Source organism: Halichoerus grypus, chromosome 8 (assembly GCF_964656455.1).
Source record: "Halichoerus grypus chromosome 8, mHalGry1.hap1.1, whole genome shotgun sequence".
NCBI lineage: Eukaryota > Metazoa > Chordata > Mammalia > Carnivora > Phocidae > Halichoerus > Halichoerus grypus.
The window spans coordinates 70062718-70080088 of NC_135719.1; the positions used below are offsets into that span (position 1 = coordinate 70062718).

A 17371-nucleotide genomic window follows, 5' to 3' on the forward strand; every position below is an offset into this window, starting at 1 on the left:
GAGAACAGCTTCCCCACTATTGATAAGCCAGCTTCCCATTTGTGTGCCCCTTCCTCCCCCCATTTTGTAGTCAAACCCTCTATCACTTTCAATTTCCAGGGGGTGATGCCTCAGAGAATGACATCCTCTGAGTTGATGGGGAAGATGAGGTATCCTTCATACACCCTAGTGGTGAACCCTACCTGCAACCTCTGGCAGGTATTGGCCCCTACCCCCACCCCATCTCTCAGCCTGGCCTAGCCTTATTCCTCAATCCCTGAGCCCACTCCCATTTGAGCCACCAACTCTGTGCTGTGAACTATCTGGTTCTTGCATGGCACAGGAATACTCAAGAACTGGGCTGTCAGTTGTGATGTCGGTATGGGGCATTCTGGGCACTTGTCACACGTCTCCTACTATGAATTCTCAGCTCAATCTGCAAGCTCAAGGATCCCAGAAGAGGAAGTATACAGGCTTGACAGAAGTCCTCCAGGCCCTCCCCCCCACCCCCAAATGCCTGGTACTGCTCATTGTTCCAAAGTCCAGGGCTAGAATTAACCATGTAGCTGGAAAAGTATGTCTGTCCCCCACCCTCACCCTGCAATATCCATTCTTTTACTCATAGTCATGGAGAGCCATGGAGAAGTGGAGATCCGACTGCACCTCAACTGTAGTCATTGCCTTTTGAAAGACTGCCAATGTCAGGCAGAGCTCTGGTTAGCCAAATGCCCCAGAGGGCATGGAGCCAGCTGCAGATAACATCACTTGCATGGGTAAGTCCTGCCTTTGTCCAAGGTCTGGACTCCTGGGGCCATGGGCTGGGAGGAGCAGGAGGTACTGGGAAAGATGACTGGTGGTGTGCCAGGCACCATTCCGGGTGTTGGGCAGGAGATTGGATATGCATCAGTGTATGCTCTGCCTTCAAGGAGCATGTAGACTAGTGGTCTAGTATGGAAAGGGTGATCTATCTATCTATCTATCTACCTATTTATCTATCTAGATATGTATCTAGATTTATTTTTTTAAAGATTTTATCTATTTATTTGAGAGAGGGAGAGAACGCGTGAGAGAGAGCATGAGCAGGGGCAAGGGGCAAAGGGAGAGGGACAAGCAAACTCCCCGCTGAGCAGGGAGCCCGATGTGGGACTCTATCCCAGGACCCTGGGATCATGACCTGAGCCGAAGGCAGATGCTTAACCAACTGAGCCACCCAGGCACCCAGATATGTATCTAGATTTAGATATAGATATCTATTAAAGTGACAATTGCCATGGGAGGCTTAAAGTGTTTTAGGGGTTCTCAGGAGGGAAAGGTTGCTTTTATCTAGGACAAGTATCAGGGAGAAGTTAATACTTGGGCTGAGTCTTGAGGCATGGGTAAAATTTGAGGAGGGGGACAGAGAGGAGCTTCCCACTGGAGGTGTCTCTATGTCTCCCTAGACTTGCCCACCCCACCAGGCCCCTCTGGTTCTGTTGGTGACTGTCGTGTGACCTCTACACTGAGTCTCCTTATGGTGTGTGGGGTCCTGATTCTGGTTAAGGAACATCCAGCAGGCATGGCTGATTCAAGGCTGCCCACCTCTTCACTGAGCTGTGTGTGGGGTCCCAGGGACAGACGTGGCTGATTTCAAGACCCCTGCTTCCAGCAGAGCAGTGGTGGGCTCCTCTGGGATTCTAAGGGTAGAAGCAGCTGTGGAGGCCCAGGGAAGACGTTTGCCTTAATGGGTATCTGGAGAGATGTCCTGGGCGGAGGGGTGGCAAAGCAGGGTGGGCCAGATGGGCACGTAGAGAGTTTGCCCTTCTTCCTCAGTGAACCATAAGAAGTGGCAGGGCCTGTGGGGGACGAGGCTGCCAGGCCCTGAGCTTGAGCTGAGCAATCTTCGAACCTCCACCATCAAGACAGCCCTCAACCCTTACTACTGCCAGGTGGGGTTTGGCTGGGCCTGGCCCTGATCTCTGCCCCCAGGGCTTACAGAAGTTTCCCCAGCCAATGTCACCCTGCTCAAGTAAGTTCTCCCCCTCCGCTGAGAACCTATGCACTCTGAATTCCTCTCACTCCCATCCTGTGCCCTGCTGTGGTGAATTATGGTTCACAGAGAGCATCTGGCCCCAAGCCTCTGTGTGGAGGAGATAGAGGTTAGAGAAGTTCCAAAAGGCAGAGTAACTTGTCCAAGGTCAGCTGTCATCCCCAATTCTAGGATGGTGGGGACCCTATGATTCCTTTGGAGCAAGGGTTGCCTCTACCCAGGGTGTCTGCAAGGACGTAAGGAAAACCTCGTCACAGACTCCCACCCCCACCCTGAGCCCATACCTCCTCTCTCTTCTGCCCTGATTCTGTGCCAGTCAACATCGCCTCTGTAGGGCTTGTACTTGGGGAGATGCTATGATGCAGGAAGACCTGAGTCCTCAGATAGGGCCGCCTGGGCATATAGGGGATGGCAAGGAGGTAAAAAGGAGGCACTAGACCCTCTAGGACCCTTCCCCAGGTCCAGCCACCCATTCCCTTCCAGCCTGTCTTCCTGCAGAGCCCTGGGCCATGGTGCCTTTGGAGAAGTCTATGAGGGACTGGTAAATGGCCTTCCTGGGGACCCCAGCCCCCTGCAGGTGGCTGTCAAAGTGAGAGGGGTGGAACTTCTGGAACAGTTGCTGGAGCTAGAGTCAACCCACTCTCCCGAAGTGTTTGGGGGAGCTCAGGAGCCCTCTCCCTCCCCAGACCCTGCCAGAACTGCTCTCCTCAGGATGAGCTGGATTTCCTCATGGAGGCACTCATCATCAGGTGCACCTGGGGCTAGGGGCAGGGGTGGAAGGTGAGAGCAGAATTGCCTGCCTGGATGGTTTCTCTTCGCCCTGGGGCTGAGAGGTAGCAGGCCTAGGGATACAGAGCCTGTCTCCAGTTTTGTGGAACCTCGAGCCTGGTTTCCCTCCCTGCTGGCGACTGGGGTATGTGCACCTCTCACTCAGCAAGTTCAGCCATCAGAACATTGTGCACTGTGTGGGGCTCAGCCTCTGGACTGCCCCTCGCCTAATTCTGCTCGAGTTGATGTCTGCAGAGGACATGAAGAGTTTCCTGAGGAACAGCCGGCCACGCTTGGTAAGACCCTTCTCCCAGCCCTCTGAGCCCATCTAAAGACCCTGTCCGGGGCACCTGGGTGGCTCAGTTGGTTAAACGTCTGCCCTGGGCTTGGGTCGTGATCCCAGGATCCTGGGATGGAGCCCTGCATTGGGCTCCCTGCTCAGCAGTGAGTCCGCTTCTCCCTCTGCCCACCACCCCACCCTCCCCTGCCTGTGCTCTCTTTCTCTCTCAAATAAATAAAATCTCTTAAAAAATAAAAGTAAAAAAATAAAGACCCTGTCCACGTGTCCCAAAACAAGCATGGACTAATGTACCCTCTGCCCTACCCAGGGCCAGCCATCACTACTTGCCATGCGGGACCTGCTCCAGCTGGCCCAAGACATAGCCCAGGGCTGCCACTACCTGGAGGAAAATCACTTCATCCACAGGTTGGGAGTGATCCTGGCTCGGAGCGGGTGGGGGAGCAGCCCAACTCTCTCCCCAAGGAACAGCTCTTCCATAACTTTTATGGAAACGGATCAGAGCCAGAGCCTCTGAGTTCTGGTGGGGATTTTTTGCCTGCAGGGACATTGCTGCCAGGAACTGCCTGCTGAGCTGTACTGGGCCCAGCCGAGTGGCCAAGACTGGGGACTTTGGGATGGCAAGAGATCTACAGGTGTGGGGTCTGGGGAGGTGGGGAGGCTACCGCTCCAGGGGAGTTTACCAGCACTCTGGTGGCCCTTGAGCAACTAACTCATCACACCCCTCCTCCCTCCTATAGAGCCAGCTGTTACCGCCAGGGGGCTGGGCTCTGCTGCTGGTCAAGTGGATGCCCCCAGAGGCCTTCTTGGAGGGCATCTTCACATTCAAGACAGACTCCTGGTGATAACACACCCCACCTCGTCCCTGGCCTTGGGCCACCTCATGTGAGGCAAAGGGGAGGCCGTGCCTGATAAGCTTCATTCAGTTTCCCCCACCCGTGATGCAGGTCTTTTGGGGTGCTGCTCTGGGAGATCTTCTCATTAGGATACATGCCCTACCCTGGGGGCACCAACCAGGACGTGCTGTACTTCGTCGTGGAGGGAGATGGATGGGTCCTCCCAGGGGCTGTCCAGGGCCTGTGTGAGTATGGAGTGTTGTCCAGGGAAGAAGGTCCTTCACAGCTATGGGTGGGACGAACTCCTGCCTCTCCCCAGGTACCATATCATGACCCAGTGTTGGCAGCATCTGCCTGAACTCCGCCCCAGTTTTGCTGCCATCTTGGAGCATCTTGGATACTGAATTCAGGTGTGCCCCCTCTCTTGCCTTGACCATCTTGATCTTGAGGGTCAGGAGGGCAGCCGTGGAACAATGCTGTGGTCCCCTGCTCTCCTGCCCCCTGCATTACAGGACGCTGATGTGAATTCACCCCTGCCAATGGAGCTGGGGCCCACCCTAGAGCAGGAAGGGACTTCTGGGCTGGGGAGCAGGTCTTTGGAGGGCCTAAGATCCCCACAGGCCCAGGAACTGAATCTGGAGAGCTTAAAGAGCTGGGGAGGGAGCATCCTTGGCCCGTGGCTGCCCTCTAGCCTCAAGACCCCCAAATCCAAGTACTTCCAACCTCAGGGGGGATTCCAAAGGCATCCAAAGGAATCCCCCCCTATGGCTCTTGGGCCCCAAGGGGCCCTGAAGGTGAGGACTCAGGCACTGACAGTAGCAGTGGTTCCTCCCTGCACTCCTCCCCAGGCTTCTAGGGAGCTTGTTATTCCAGGAGCCTCTGTCCCCTGCAGTCTGTGCTGCGTGTCTGCGCCTGTCTCAGGGCTGGCCTGGCACCACTGGACCCTCCATCCTGGAAACCAGCTCAGGCTTCCTAGTGAAGAGCTTGGCCTCTCCCAGCCTTTTGTCTTTGGGACGAGAGGTTGAAACTGCCTCCTGCAGGAAGCCTTCTCTGGATTACCCTTCCCCCATGAGTGTCCTTCATCTGGGCAATCCCCAGTCCTACAGATGCCTCTAATAAAGAGCTCTTCTCATACCCTCCAGTGATCTGAGTGGACATGAGGGATGCCAGGGAAGTGAGAAAGGGACCAGAGGAGGGAGGGGATGAGGCCTGAGTCACCAAAGCTGGTGTTTTTGAGTTTTATTGGGAAAGGCTGTCCATTGTAGTGTGGGAAGTTAGACCAATAGGTCTAGTGCCTGCGAAATAAAATTCATTATTTGGCCTCTCGAGAGAGATATGCAGCCCCCTCAGAAGAGCTGGGCTGAGGAAGGAGCCCATTGTCCCAGCCACCCCTCCCCCACCCCCTTCTGTTAATTAGTGCCATCGGTTCTGGGTCTTGTATGGGGGACAGCCCCCAGCGCGTGCACTGCGTCCCATAGTGGTTGGCACCTGGCCCTGCAGAACCGTGTGAACCGCCCCGCAGCGCGGGGTTTCAGTCTCTCTCCGGCATGCATGGCGGGGACGCAGCCGCAGGTCCATCTTTTAGAACCGGGGCCCAGCCTCATCTCTCTGCCAGGCTGGCCAGGATGCTAATGAGATTGTCCAGCCCCAGCAAATAGCCGTCCTCGCGGTTGCCCTCCTCCCAGGGTCGCCGGTGGTCCAGGGTCTGGCCGTCGGGGAGGGGCGTGGTCTTGCCGAAGTCGATGAGCCACACACCCGCGCGATGGCAGTGATCGTGCACGAAGAGTAGCGAGCTGCCAATCACCTGCCGAGCCCCACACGGTCAGGCCGCAGCCCTTTCCTGGAGAAGCCCCCCATCCTATTCCTGCTGTAGCCCTCACAGACCACAGTCCTGGCACGTGAGCCTACCCCCTCTTACCTCGTGCCTCCTAAAGAACTCAGAGACCTCCAGCGTGTCCCGGATCTGCTGCAGGCGGTTCAGATACCTCCTCTGGAGAGGGCAGGATAGGATAGGAGGGCAGATTAACCAAATACTAATTGAGCTTCTGCTAATATCAGAGGCCATGATGCATGCTTGGCTTGGCAGATACCGTGGGGAGGAAGACACAGGCCCCCAGGTGCCTACATGCTACGATGGGGGTCACAGGCGAGGGCACCAGACTGGATGACCTAGGGGCACCCCTCGGTTTCAGGTTCCCCAACCCCTCAGGGTTCTAGGATCCGGCGCTCACCAGCACTTCCGCATCCCCTTGCACAAACTCCTCGAAGACGCGAATCACCTGCTCCCGGCTTCGCGTGGTCTTAAAGTCGGTGCTGCAGGAGCCGTCAGCTTTCTGAAGGAAGTGGGACAGGAAGTGTCAGGGTCCCCGTGTCTCTCCACTGCTCGAGGGGAGAGGATCAGGCTAGAGTAGCGGTGCCTTCCAGGACGTTGGCTGCCAGGGACGGCGGGAAGGCCGCCGGAGGGTGCCTCGTGGTGGGGGTCAACAAGGAGGGCAGACACCGCGCAGTGGGGTTAGGGCAGAGGGAGGGCCAGGGCGCTGCAAAGCTTAGCGGGCCTGGCCCACCTTGATGCCTTCGATGCGGAAGCCGAGCGTGGTGCTGGAGCTGATGCCTTCTCGCCACTGCATGTAGCGCGGCTTGGTGACGGCGCGCTGCGCGTGCTCCTCCTCGGTAGGCGCCGCAGGGTCTACCGCCAGCATCTTCTTGTACATGTCCTTCCGCAGCTTGGGCCGCTCGCGGGCTTTGGTCAGCTCCTCCTCCAGGTAAGTCCTGCGGACGCGCAGGAAGCGGTGGGGCGTAAGAGAGCGCACGCCCGGGCCCGGACCCGGTCCCGCGCGGCTTTAGGCACCCGGGAGAGCGCTCATCCCCGCCCTGTGCCCCCGCCCGGACGGGCAGGGCACGTGTACCTGACGCCCATCTTGCAGTCAAGGACGCAGGGCCCATCGAAGCCGTCGAGCAGGTCCTGCAACTGCAAGTAGCTCTCGCCATCGCGCTCCACCACGCCGTGGAAGGCGGGCACGCAGCCGCGCAGCGCGTCCGCCATGAGCCGCGCCAGGCAGTAGAGCTCCGGCTCCGAGCTGCGCTTCAGGATCAGCCCGCTGGTGCCAGCCGCCTTGAAACTCCCTGCGGACTGGCACCAGTTAGCGCTGCCTGGTCCCTTCCTTCCCCGGGGACCCGCCCACCCCAGCGGCGCCTGCCTGTGCTCACCCGTGTGCCCAGCCAGCTGCACCCAGGCGTAGCGCTTCTTGAAAGGGCTCATGACGGGCAGATTCACCATGGTCCGGATCTTCTGCCAGTGGCTTTTCTGAAAGCGACAGGTCCCGGGCGCGCACGTTGGCGTCTTGGCAATGCATAAGCCCTCCCTCCTTTGGCATAGGGTCTCCTCCGGCCCCAGCCCACCGCAAGCAGCTAGGGCCCCGCGATTCATTCACTCACTAACTCACTCAACTAAAGTTTATTGTGAGCCTGTGTGGAGGACACTGAGACAGGTACAGCGTGATGACAGATATCCAGCTTCTCCATCGTGCTGAAAAGAGCCCTGGACTTAGTGTCAGAAGGCTCAGGTTTGCACCCCAGTTCTGCTGCTCCAGCTGTGTGGGTAGGTTACTAAAGTGTTCCGTCAAGGATTTAGAACTTTCCTGAGCATGAGAATCACCTGATGGTCACCCATGTTAAAAAAATGCAGACACGGGGCTCCTGGGTGGCTCAGTCGTTAGGCATCTGCCTTTGGCTCAGGTCATGATCCCAGGGTCCTGGGATCGAGCCCCACACCAGGCTCCCTGCTCCGCGGGAAGCCTGCTTCTCCCTCTCCCACTCCCCCTGCTTGTGTTCCCTCACTCGCTGTGTCTCTCTCTGTCAAATAAATAAATAAAATCTTAAAAAAAAAATGCACTCAGGTCTGCAAGGAAATTCTGAGTAGGTCTGGGTGGAATCAAAAATTTGCATTTCTAACAATGCCTCAGGAGATTGGGGGGGCCTGAGAAACAAGCCTCTGAGTGTCAGTTTCTTCATCTGTAAAATGGGGAAATAATCATTCTCACTGGGTTGTTATGAGTAGTAAATGAGGTTTGAGTGTGACAGGCTCCAGCCCCTGTGCCCCCACCCCCACCCTGGGACCCCATTCCTTGGCACGAAGCAGAAGCTGGACAAATCTGGATTATTGTTTCATTCACTTTGGACCATTGGTTACTCTCATTTAGGGAGACAAACATGGAAACAAACCTTTGCAAAGGCCCAGGGCTGAGAGGCTAGCCTGGCAGGGCCTGGGAAAAGAATGACTTGGGGCTCCCGAAGACCCCCTTGCTATTCCTGGATGCCATATCACTCCTCACCAGTTGGCTAGGGCCAGGCTACCCTTGGTCTTCTTACTCTAGACCCAGAAACCTGAGCTTTGAAAATGCGATGCAGAGCTGAGAGCCTGTCATCTCAGATGAAACTGGGAGGGAAATGTAGATCTTGGTGTACCTCTTGCTTCACAAACATTCCTTCTGGCCTCCACCCAATCCTGAGAGCATCTCATACTCTGGACCTTTCCTTTTCCCACCCAAAACTCATCAGTCCTGTGCCAACCTCTGAAGTACACAGGTTTGCTCATCCAAGCTGTGTATCTGCTGCCTCCTCCCAAGCGTGCTTGCCTATGAGGAGTCACGTATGCGTTGCAGGAGTTCCAGGGCTAGAACTCAACTTAGAAATCCAGCCTCCCTGATCAGAGGAAGTTGTATGAGAGACAGGGAGAACTGGCACAGTGGCCTCAGCAGGGAAAGGCTGCTGACCAGAAAGCCCTTTCCCATGGGGAGGAGATGGGGGTTAGTGACAGAGCACTGGAATCAGGTGGCTCTATCACTTTTTAGCTGAGTGAAACCAAGTGAGAATTTCATCTGTGTGAGCCTGTTTCCTCTGGGAGGATATAGCTGCTGCCATAACACGAGCCACCCTTTACTGACCGCCTACAGCCTGCCAGGCGCTTCTCATCTCCCATCAGAAAGCACTGCTCCTGTTTCCCTACTGAAGTCCCTACATGGCACACTAGGGTGTGATCACATGTCCAACCCCCAGGGATCTGGGGGTGTAGCCAGAAGCAGCCCACTAGAAGCATGACATCTCTTTCAAAACTCCTTTTTACTCTTTAAATATGTACAAGGTTTGCATTCTGCTGCATAATAAATCCAAGTTTTATTATAAAACTCTCCCACCTCCAAATCCTCAAGTAAAATTCCAGGAAGATGTATGTGCCATGTACATTCAGCGGCACCATCTTATACCCTCTTCTCCCACTCATGGTTTTCAAATCATGCACATGCACATCAAGTGCATGAGGGGGTAGCATTATTGCCATTTTACAGAAGGAAGTCAAGGCTTAGAGGAGTTCATATCCCCTCACTCCCTGCCTCCAGCATCCCAGTCCCTGGCTAAAGTTCTCTACCAGCCCAACCTCCTCCCCATGTTCCAGTCACCGCAGCAGTTTCCAAAATCCATGCTACCACCCCAACTCCCTTTGGGGGTCAAATGGGACCCTGCATGAGAAAGAGCTTTGTAGGGGGCACCTGGGTGGGTGAGTCGGATAAGTGTCTGACTCCTGATTCCAGCTCAGGTCATGATCTCAGGTAAAATGGGGTCATCACCTACTCTCCTCTCTCCAATTCTGTGAGGATCATATCAGCCAAGAGCAACAGCAACTAGGGCTGGTTCCGGCCCCCGCAGGTTACGAAGGGCTTTCATCTGAGCCCTCCCAGCCACCCCCTGAGGTTGGTAGGACAGGGTTTCTCTCCCCTGCCAGCGATGGATACAGGTCAAACGTGGAAGTTTATGCAAGTATCAATGAACTCACCAGCATCCATCTTAGGGAGCTACCTCCTCCAGGGAACATAATGCAGATAAAAATGCATGTATCCAAAAAGGCTCTTGAAGAGTCATTCTTCAGTGGGTGGGTGGGGATTTTGGCATATGAACAACAGCAGGGAAGATATTTTTGAGCAGGTAAGGCTTTTATTGTATGGATATCAGAAAGCAGATTTATTATGTTACAGAGTGAAATCTAGCTGGAAAGAGGGCCAAAGCCCCAACCTCTGGCCCAGCCTACTCCCCCACAGAAGTCTGGGAAACCAGCTCACAGCCAAAGGCTACCTGGGCATCTTGGGGCAAAAACCCAGGAGAGCTGACTATGTGAAAGAGTCTTTGAGGAAGTCACAGGGGCCCCTTCTGATCCTCACCCCTGGGGCTGCACAGGGGGGGGGACATCTCTCTCTCTCTGGGAAGGCACGGCTGGACACTAGCCTCAGACGCTCCTTTGTCCAACCTCCATTTGGAAGGCCTGAGGACTCCTTAAATCACACCAGATACTCAGTGTACCTTCTGCCAGAATGGACCCTCGTCTTTGCTACTCATCCCTATACCTCCTGACTCCCACTCCTTACCTCTAACCACTCAGTCTCTGGCCGAAGCTCTCTGCCAGCCCAACCTCCTCCTCATGTTCCCATTGCCCTATCAAACCAGCACTCCCTGTGGTGATGGTGGTGGTGAGAGCAATCAGTTTAAATTTATAAAATGATTTGCACTGAGGTATAAGTGACCCACGACTTCACCCTCCCAGGGGCATTTGCTTTTTAAAAAGGAAGTCTGTTAACCTAAATTCTGCTCTATAATTAGTGAAAAGTGAAGTGTGGGAGTTCTGGGTCCAGGACAGGATGGCTTCGAGGTCTCCTTACCTATCCTGGAGCACTGAAAGAAGAGAACCAAGTGAACAGGAGGCAAACACCCTCTCTTCTGCTACAGCAACACCCCAAAATTGTTTTAAGAGGCAGGCAAGGCCTAAGAATACAGTCATGCCAACTGCTCTTGGGGATAGGCCCTCAACCCCGCTCCTGATCTGTCTGGGTTTCCCTGCCCAAGACTTTCTCCTCTACCAGAAGAGGGGCCCCAGGAGGGAGGCAGGTTGCCCAGTCCAACTACTCTGGGGGGAGCCCAGCTCCAGGCTCTGGGCAGGACGTGCGGTGCTCCCAGGAGACAGAGCCTCTCCCTCTTGAGTGAACCCAAGACACACTCAAGACACCATGTGCCCTGTGTGAGTATGTTCCAGGCAGAGGCAAGGTAGAGCCTTCCGGGCCGCCTCTTGCTCCGAGCTAGTCCGTTATGTACCCAGGCCCGCGGGTAAGGGGCTGGCCAGCCGGCCGCTCCCGAGGGCTGCTGCAGAACCCTTCTCCCAGGCGCATCCTTCGCGGCCCGCCGATGGCCTCCGCTTCCTGACTGGGAGAGCCCTAAAGGCAGCCTGGGCGGGCGCTCTGTGCCGCTCCCGGACCGGCCGCAAGGCAAAGTCCGCGCCGGGCCCTTCCACGCGGACGCAGGCAGCCTCTGTCAACAGCTACTGGCTTATCTGCCACCGCCGTGCCTGTTTGCCTTCGGGGAGGCCCCCGCGGGCTGGGGGTTGGGAAGGCCTGGGAGCCGCAGCCTTGGAGCTGGAAGGGCCCTCAGCGGCCATCTGCTCCAGCTCCTGGCCGCGCCGGAAGACCGCGAACCTTGGGGAGGGAGAGACTGGCCGAAGACGCCCGGGGCACAGCTGCGACCGGTCTCCAGAGTCTTGACCCCAGCCCGGCTGCCTACGTTGCAGGCAGGCTTGGGTCGCGGGACCTCCTCCGACTGGGGGCGAAAGAGGGAAGCGGGGGGCTGCGCTCCTGGCGTACTTTCTTCTGCACCCGCTTCTCGGCTTGGCAGAGATCTGACCAGGGCAGCGGTGCACCCAGAACTACCGCTCCGCATTTCGGAGGAGGTGGGAAAGAAGGAGTCCTCTCACTGCCCCACATTCCACCGCCCTGGAAATCCCTCGGTGGCACCCGCATCCCTGTCGGAGCCAGGGTTGTACTAGGAATGATCACGGATCACGGGTATCCTTATCTCTGGAGGAGGAGAGAGGGACTCCCCGCACCCTACACTTGAGGGCGGCGGCGGCGGCGTGTGTGTGTGTGTGTGTGTGTGTGTGTGTTCGTTCCTGCTCTAGGAGTGTGTGTGTGTGTGTGTGTGTGTGTTCGTTCCTGCTCTAGGAGCCCTTTTTCCCTTGTGTCCCTTACAAATCACGCTGCCCTCTGGGTAATGTAAGTCTCAGCGGGTAACTGATCACAGCAAGTCGTTACAGGGTCTCCTCCGCCTCGTCCAATCCGAACGAGCTTCGAAGCCCGGGTTCAGCAGGCGGAGGCCGCGCCTCAGGGCTCCCCCCACCGCGCCCAGGCCACCCCGGCGCGCGTCCGCAACTCTCACCGCCCTTCTGGGCGGGCCCGGAGCCACCAGAGCCTGCGGGGCGCCCTTCGTCTCTCCCTCCGCTCCAGGGACACTTGCATAACGTGGATCTAGAACAACTCCTTCGCGTTGACCGCGGGTAGTTATTTAAAATATTTGGCCTTGGTTAAAAAGAGGGGACAAGATGGCTATCCCAGGGGCTGCACACCCCTAAGGGGCAGGCACTGGGAGTGACTTCGCTGCACCCTGACCCGGGTTATCCGAGGGTCAAACCTGGCGCCGGAACAGCCAGGTTACCAGAGGCGGCGGTTAGCAGGAGGATCCCCCCCTTTCAGCCTCAGTTTACCTTCTCCCGGCTTTGATTAGGAGCAGTAAACCGAGGCAGGGCTGCGTTCCACTCCCTGCCCGAGCCCCCAGCCCCGAGGCCCTCCCTTCTTTGCGTCCACGCCTCGTGCGGGCGCGGGGAGCAGACGGCGGCAGCTCCCGAGCAGAGCCTGGAGCGCCGCTCCACTCCCACTCAGGAGAGGGAAACCGTGGCAACGGCGGGGGTGGGGCCGCTGCGCGGGAGAGGGGGCGGGGAGAGAGGGAGACTCGTTCGCCCCTCTCTCTCTCCGAGAGTTCGCGGGGCAAGTCCAAGCCCCTCCGATCCCTCCGGCCCCACTTCCCGGCCCGCAAGTCACGATCTCCACCCCCGCCCCACCCGGTGCCCACGGCCGGTCGCAGACTCCTCCTCCCTCTCCTTCTTAGACGCCCTAGGGCCCGGGCCGCGACCCGCCGGTGGAAGCCCGGAGAAAACTGCCAAGGCGGGAGGTCGGCCCGGCGCCTCCCTGCGACCCCAGTGCCCCAGCTAGGCGGTGAGGGCCAGACCCTGGGCGGAGGGAGCCGAGCGCCGAAGTCAGCCCTGCGCCAGCTCAGAGCTGGGTCCGCCGCGCGCAGCCCCCGCGCCCCGCGCTGGCCCCGCCCCCGCGGCCCATACCTGACCCACGTCCTCGCTGGCTTCCAGCTGCACGTTGCCGCGGCTCCGGCTCTCGCTGTCGCTCAGCAGATCGTCCTCCGAGTCCTCGGGCAGCGACGAGGAGCCAGTGGAGGAGAGCGACGAGGTGGAGAGGCGGCGCGGCTGCTGCAGGTGTGAGGAGCCCACGGCCGGGAGCCAGCCACCCTCCGGCTCCGGCGGCCCTGGGCTGGCCGGGGGTACGTCCGGCTCCTCGGCTGTCACAGTCAGCTGCGGGATCACCGGGGCAGGGGGAGCCCGCGGAAGCCCGTTGGGGACCTGTCCCCCACGCCTCTTGGCCCCGCGGGCCCGGGGCTCCCCTGCGGCGGCGGCGGCAGCGACCGCCGCGCAGCGCGCCTCGAAGAGCAGGCGCAGCTCCCCGACACTCCGGCGCGGGGCCCGCTCCAGCCCCGGGCTGCAGGGCCGCGCGCCTCCCGGCCGCGCCATGCTCGTCGGGCCCCCGGGCAGGGTCATCTCCCCGCACGCGAGCCGCAACGGAGCCCACCAGCCCGCGCCGCCGCGAGGACTGGAGACGCTCGGCGCCCCCGGCGCGAGACTGCCCCGAGGCGGAGCCTACGCGGCCTGCCCGCCTGGGCCCCGCCTCGGCCGCGCCCCCCGCCCACTCCTTTCACTTTCAGAGAAAGCGCGGGCCTCCAAGGGCCCTTGCCCGGCCGGGAAGCTCCTTGTTGCTCCTCCAGGTGGCCGGGAAGCCCAGACCTCGTGGACACAAAGCTAGGGCCTGGCCCTCACGGCCCCTCTGTGCCCGCCCTCGAGGAGACGGGAGGGGTCGCCCTGCCCCTGGCCCTACAGTCTTGGAGATGGTCCTGCTCTCGCTCTCCCGCCCTGTCCCTCCGGGTCCTTCCCGCGTTCCATCCATCCTGGGCCAAGGTTTCCAGGTTTCCGGGCTTTCCTACGCGTCCGGGGCCCCTTCAGCACAGAATGCAAGGCCATCAGCTTCCCGAAGAAGCCTCACCCCAGGGCGCGCGCACAAGTGAGGACTCTGTCCCGGGAACGACCTGAGGCTTCCTCCCCCAAGCTCCCCACTTCCCAGGGGGCAGAGAACAAGGTCGGGGGCGGGGCCTGAATCTCTCCTTGTGTCCTTGCGGAGTCCTGGGCAGCATCCTTTGGCCACTGGCTGGTGGGGGGCGGGGGGGGGTTGCTGAGCCCTTCTTCCTCCTTTCCCTATGGAGTTCGGAGCTTGGAGTCTGCTGTATGACCATAAGCAAGTCATTTCACCTCTTTGAACTGCTGATTCTTCTCCGCAGGGCTGTTGTCCACCTCACAGGATTGCTATGAGAATACGATCAAATGAAAGATGTAAAATCTATAAAACGTTAGAATAGTTTTAGTGTGGATGGTAGAAAGAGCCAGTCTCAGGTTCGTCACACTCTAGATGTCATCTTAGGCAGTCTCTTCCCTTTGTAAATTTTGGAACCCCCCCCCCCCGCCCGCCCCACCTGGAGCTGTGGCTGTGATGAGAAGAGAACCCTGATGCTGGTAAAGCATTTCCCACACTGCTGTGTGCTCATCAGTGGCCTCGTGGTGCTCGATCTGCAACCACTTGACAAGTTAGTGGTCAGCTAACTGCAAGGCTGCTTTGAGTAGAAGTTCGTATTTCACAACATCTCTTGTCTTCCCCCAAATGCCACAGGTGAGGATCCCTCCTCAGGTGGCCGGTGCCTCAGGATTGTTGGGGGCCCTGTGGCAGGATGCCCCAGAAGGATTGCCTCTGATACTGATGGAGGCCGAAAGGAGAAACTTTCCTTCCCTTATCTCCCCTAGGCCAGATTCAAGGATGGCCCAGAAGGAGAGAAAGGGAGTGTTCAGAGAGAGAAAGCGAAGCTTCAGCAGAGCACAAAGGAGAAAGATCCTAGGGGAACTAATGAAGAAAGTCCGAGTGTGGGAGGATGAATGGAGGGGAAGGAGGGAATGCAGGAGTGAAAGAAAGAAGGAAATACAGGAGTTTGAGTATTCAAGTCCTCTGGGGAGAGCCTGGGAGATCACATGGCGACCTCCTCTGGGGTACAGGGGTCTAGAGGAACCTGGGTGTATGTGAGGGGTGTACTCTAGAGCTTGACGTCCCAGAAGCACCCATGTCTCCTGCACTCACCTCCCTCCCTCTTTGGGGGCTACCCTGGCCTTTGGTAGGACTGGAACTGCCCTCAGGGCAGGGGAGGGCTAGGGGCAAACCCAGGGTGGGGAGAGCCAGCAAGGGCCTGCCAGAACCAGAAATGTGGGAGGAAAATGAGAGGAGGGAACATGTTTTGTGCGCCTGTCAATGTTTGTAAGCCAGTCCATGTCCGGACAACGTTGGAGGCGCAAGCAAGGCAGGAGCTGGGTCTCTGTCCCGGCTGCCAAGAGAAAACTCAGGGGCAAGTCCTTTTCTCCTTGTACAGGGCACCTTTTCTCCTTGTACCGGGCACCTGTCCTAAGGCCAACAACCGAAGAAGAGCTCTTTGCCATACTGCCCGGGTATCCCTCAGTGGAAAGGTAAGGGCAAACCTGGGAATGGGTATTGAAACGAGAGCTCATTTCATAGACTTTTAGAGTGGGAAAGGCCTTTAGATGCATCCTAGTCTCCTCAAAATACAGGAGAAGTAACAAAGGAGTTAGATGACTCAATCCCAGGAGGTTAAGATCTTTGCACAGGGCCACAGAGCTAGTTGGTGGAAAAGCCAGAGAGTGTCTTGGCTAGGTCCCCTGAGTTCTATTCCTGTGCCATGCGTACTTTCTTTTATTAGCATCTTGTAGTTCAGTCTCTAGTTCCAATGAAGGTAGAGTCTGCTTCCCACCTACCCCAGGCAGAAGGCATAAGGGGCACATATTAGGAGACAAGGTCAGGGGGCTCTCCTCTTAGTTGAGCCAGGAATGACCTTTCAAATTCTGGAATCCTGTTGTTTGTGCCTCAGTTTCCACAGTATTTGAGGCTGTGAGTAGATGGCTATGCATAGAACGTAGAGCACTGTGGAGAAAATCAGACTACTATGTAGATGGAGGAATGAGGAAAGGGGGGGTGGGGGCAGAGAGGAATGTTTCAAGGTTTTGATGGTCATGAGGTGGCTGATCTGAGAAAGGCCATGCGAGGCTCTCTGCCTTATGCACAAGGCCAGTTATGTGTTTGAGGAGGAAACTGATCTTTCTTCTTCTTGTGCATCTCAGTTCAGGGATCCTCCTGTACCCTAGAGGCCTGCTTCCTGGAGTGGCTGAGTCTTCACCCCTCTTCATGGCCTTCAGGATTTATCGGGCCTGGGAGCTACATTCCTCCTAGGGGTAACAACACTGAACACAAAAGCTGGGAAAGGGGGAGGCCTGGAAAATGGGGTGTGTGAGGTGGGGGTTTCCTGGGGGCCTGGTTTTATTCCCCAGCCTGCCTCATTTAGCTCTGCCCCTTCTCCCTCCACTCCCAGGGCAGCAGCACCAACGGCCCCAGGGGCAGGAGTAAAGTCATTGCTCACCATCCCCGCCAGGCAGAGTGCCGGTCTCTTCTTCCCAAGACCCACAAGCAGGGAGGGAAAAAGGGTGGAGCGCAGCCTTTGCATTCTGGTCAACAACTCCGAGACATGCTCTGTGGGACTTGGTGTCTTCCAAGGGACTTTCTGATCCCAAGGTTCCAACGTTTTGTGACAATACCTGTGATTCATTTATTCATTCACAGAGCAAACTTCCACTGAGCAGCTTCCTCAAACCAGGCATTGTGCTGGGTGAAAAGGACACAGGAGTGAGTGGCTCCTATAATGACCTCCCTTCCTTCCTTGGAGTGGTGGTGTATCACTTTACGTTGTCTTCTGGAGAAAGGAAACCAGAAGGGACCCAAGCAGAAAACAGGCTGCTAAATGGCTCTGTTTCCAAGGGACTGTCAGGGAGACCTTGCCCCTTCAGCTGCTCCATGCATCCCACCCACTCCCCCGCCCCCTCAGTCTGATGCCCTCTCTGCCCAGAGAATACTGGAGAGGGCGCTGGAGGGCTGGCCAGAGCCAGGGCCCAGTGGCAACTTGAGGGGAGGAGGTAAGAATTGGAGGTCTCCTTCCTCCTGGGTAGGGGCGTGAAAGGATGTTTTCACCTGACAACCCCAGTCCCTTTGCCTTGCACCTGGGTTTCTCTTCCTCCCCGTGCAATCTCTCACTCCATTATCCATAGACCTGGTGGGAATATTCTGGGTTTGTGAGGTAGGATAGTTTAGCAGGGCTAGGGATCCAGCAGCGTTTGCTGACCCTTCACCATCTGAATCACTCTGGTTTAAAACAAAC

The 17371-nt window shown here is 57.4% G+C and overlaps 1 protein-coding gene and 1 long non-coding RNA gene across 2 annotated transcripts; one reads left to right on the forward strand and one right to left on the reverse strand.

Moving 5' to 3' along the window:
• Positions 1-5129: 5129 nt before the first annotated feature.
• On the reverse strand, positions 5130-13680 carry ITPKA (inositol-trisphosphate 3-kinase A). Its single transcript, XM_036084211.2, has 7 exons — positions 13110-13680; positions 7115-7211; positions 6814-7030; positions 6472-6676; positions 6139-6240; positions 5826-5897; positions 5130-5711 (listed from the first exon to the last, which is right to left on the reverse strand). The coding sequence occupies exons 1-7, from the start codon at positions 13596-13598 to the stop codon at positions 5508-5510; spliced, it is 1386 nt and encodes a 461-aa protein (XP_035940104.1). The 5' UTR covers positions 13599-13680; the 3' UTR covers positions 5130-5507.
• Positions 13681-15521: 1841 nt separating this feature from the next.
• On the forward strand, positions 15522-16734 carry LOC144382763 (uncharacterized). The gene is made up of 3 exons (XR_013450152.1): positions 15522-15614; positions 16284-16394; positions 16532-16734. It is a non-coding gene; the product is annotated as an uncharacterized LOC144382763 (long non-coding RNA).
• Positions 16735-17371: the final 637 nt, after the last annotated feature.

Excerpts from the sequence above, each read along its gene's own strand:
- ITPKA (XM_036084211.2), bottom strand. The coding sequence starts at position 13,598 with ATGACCCTGCCCGGGGGCCCGACGAGCATGGCGCGGCCGGGAGGCGCG. Across the intron at positions 7,212-13,109 it reads CCAGCGAGGACGTGGGTCAG|AAAAGCCACTGGCAGAAGAT; the intron begins GTATGGGCCGCG and ends TGTCGCTTTCAG. Across the intron at positions 6,241-6,471 it reads TCCGCATCGAAGGCATCAAG|AAAGCTGACGGCTCCTGCAG; the intron begins GTGGGCCAGGCC and ends CACTTCCTTCAG.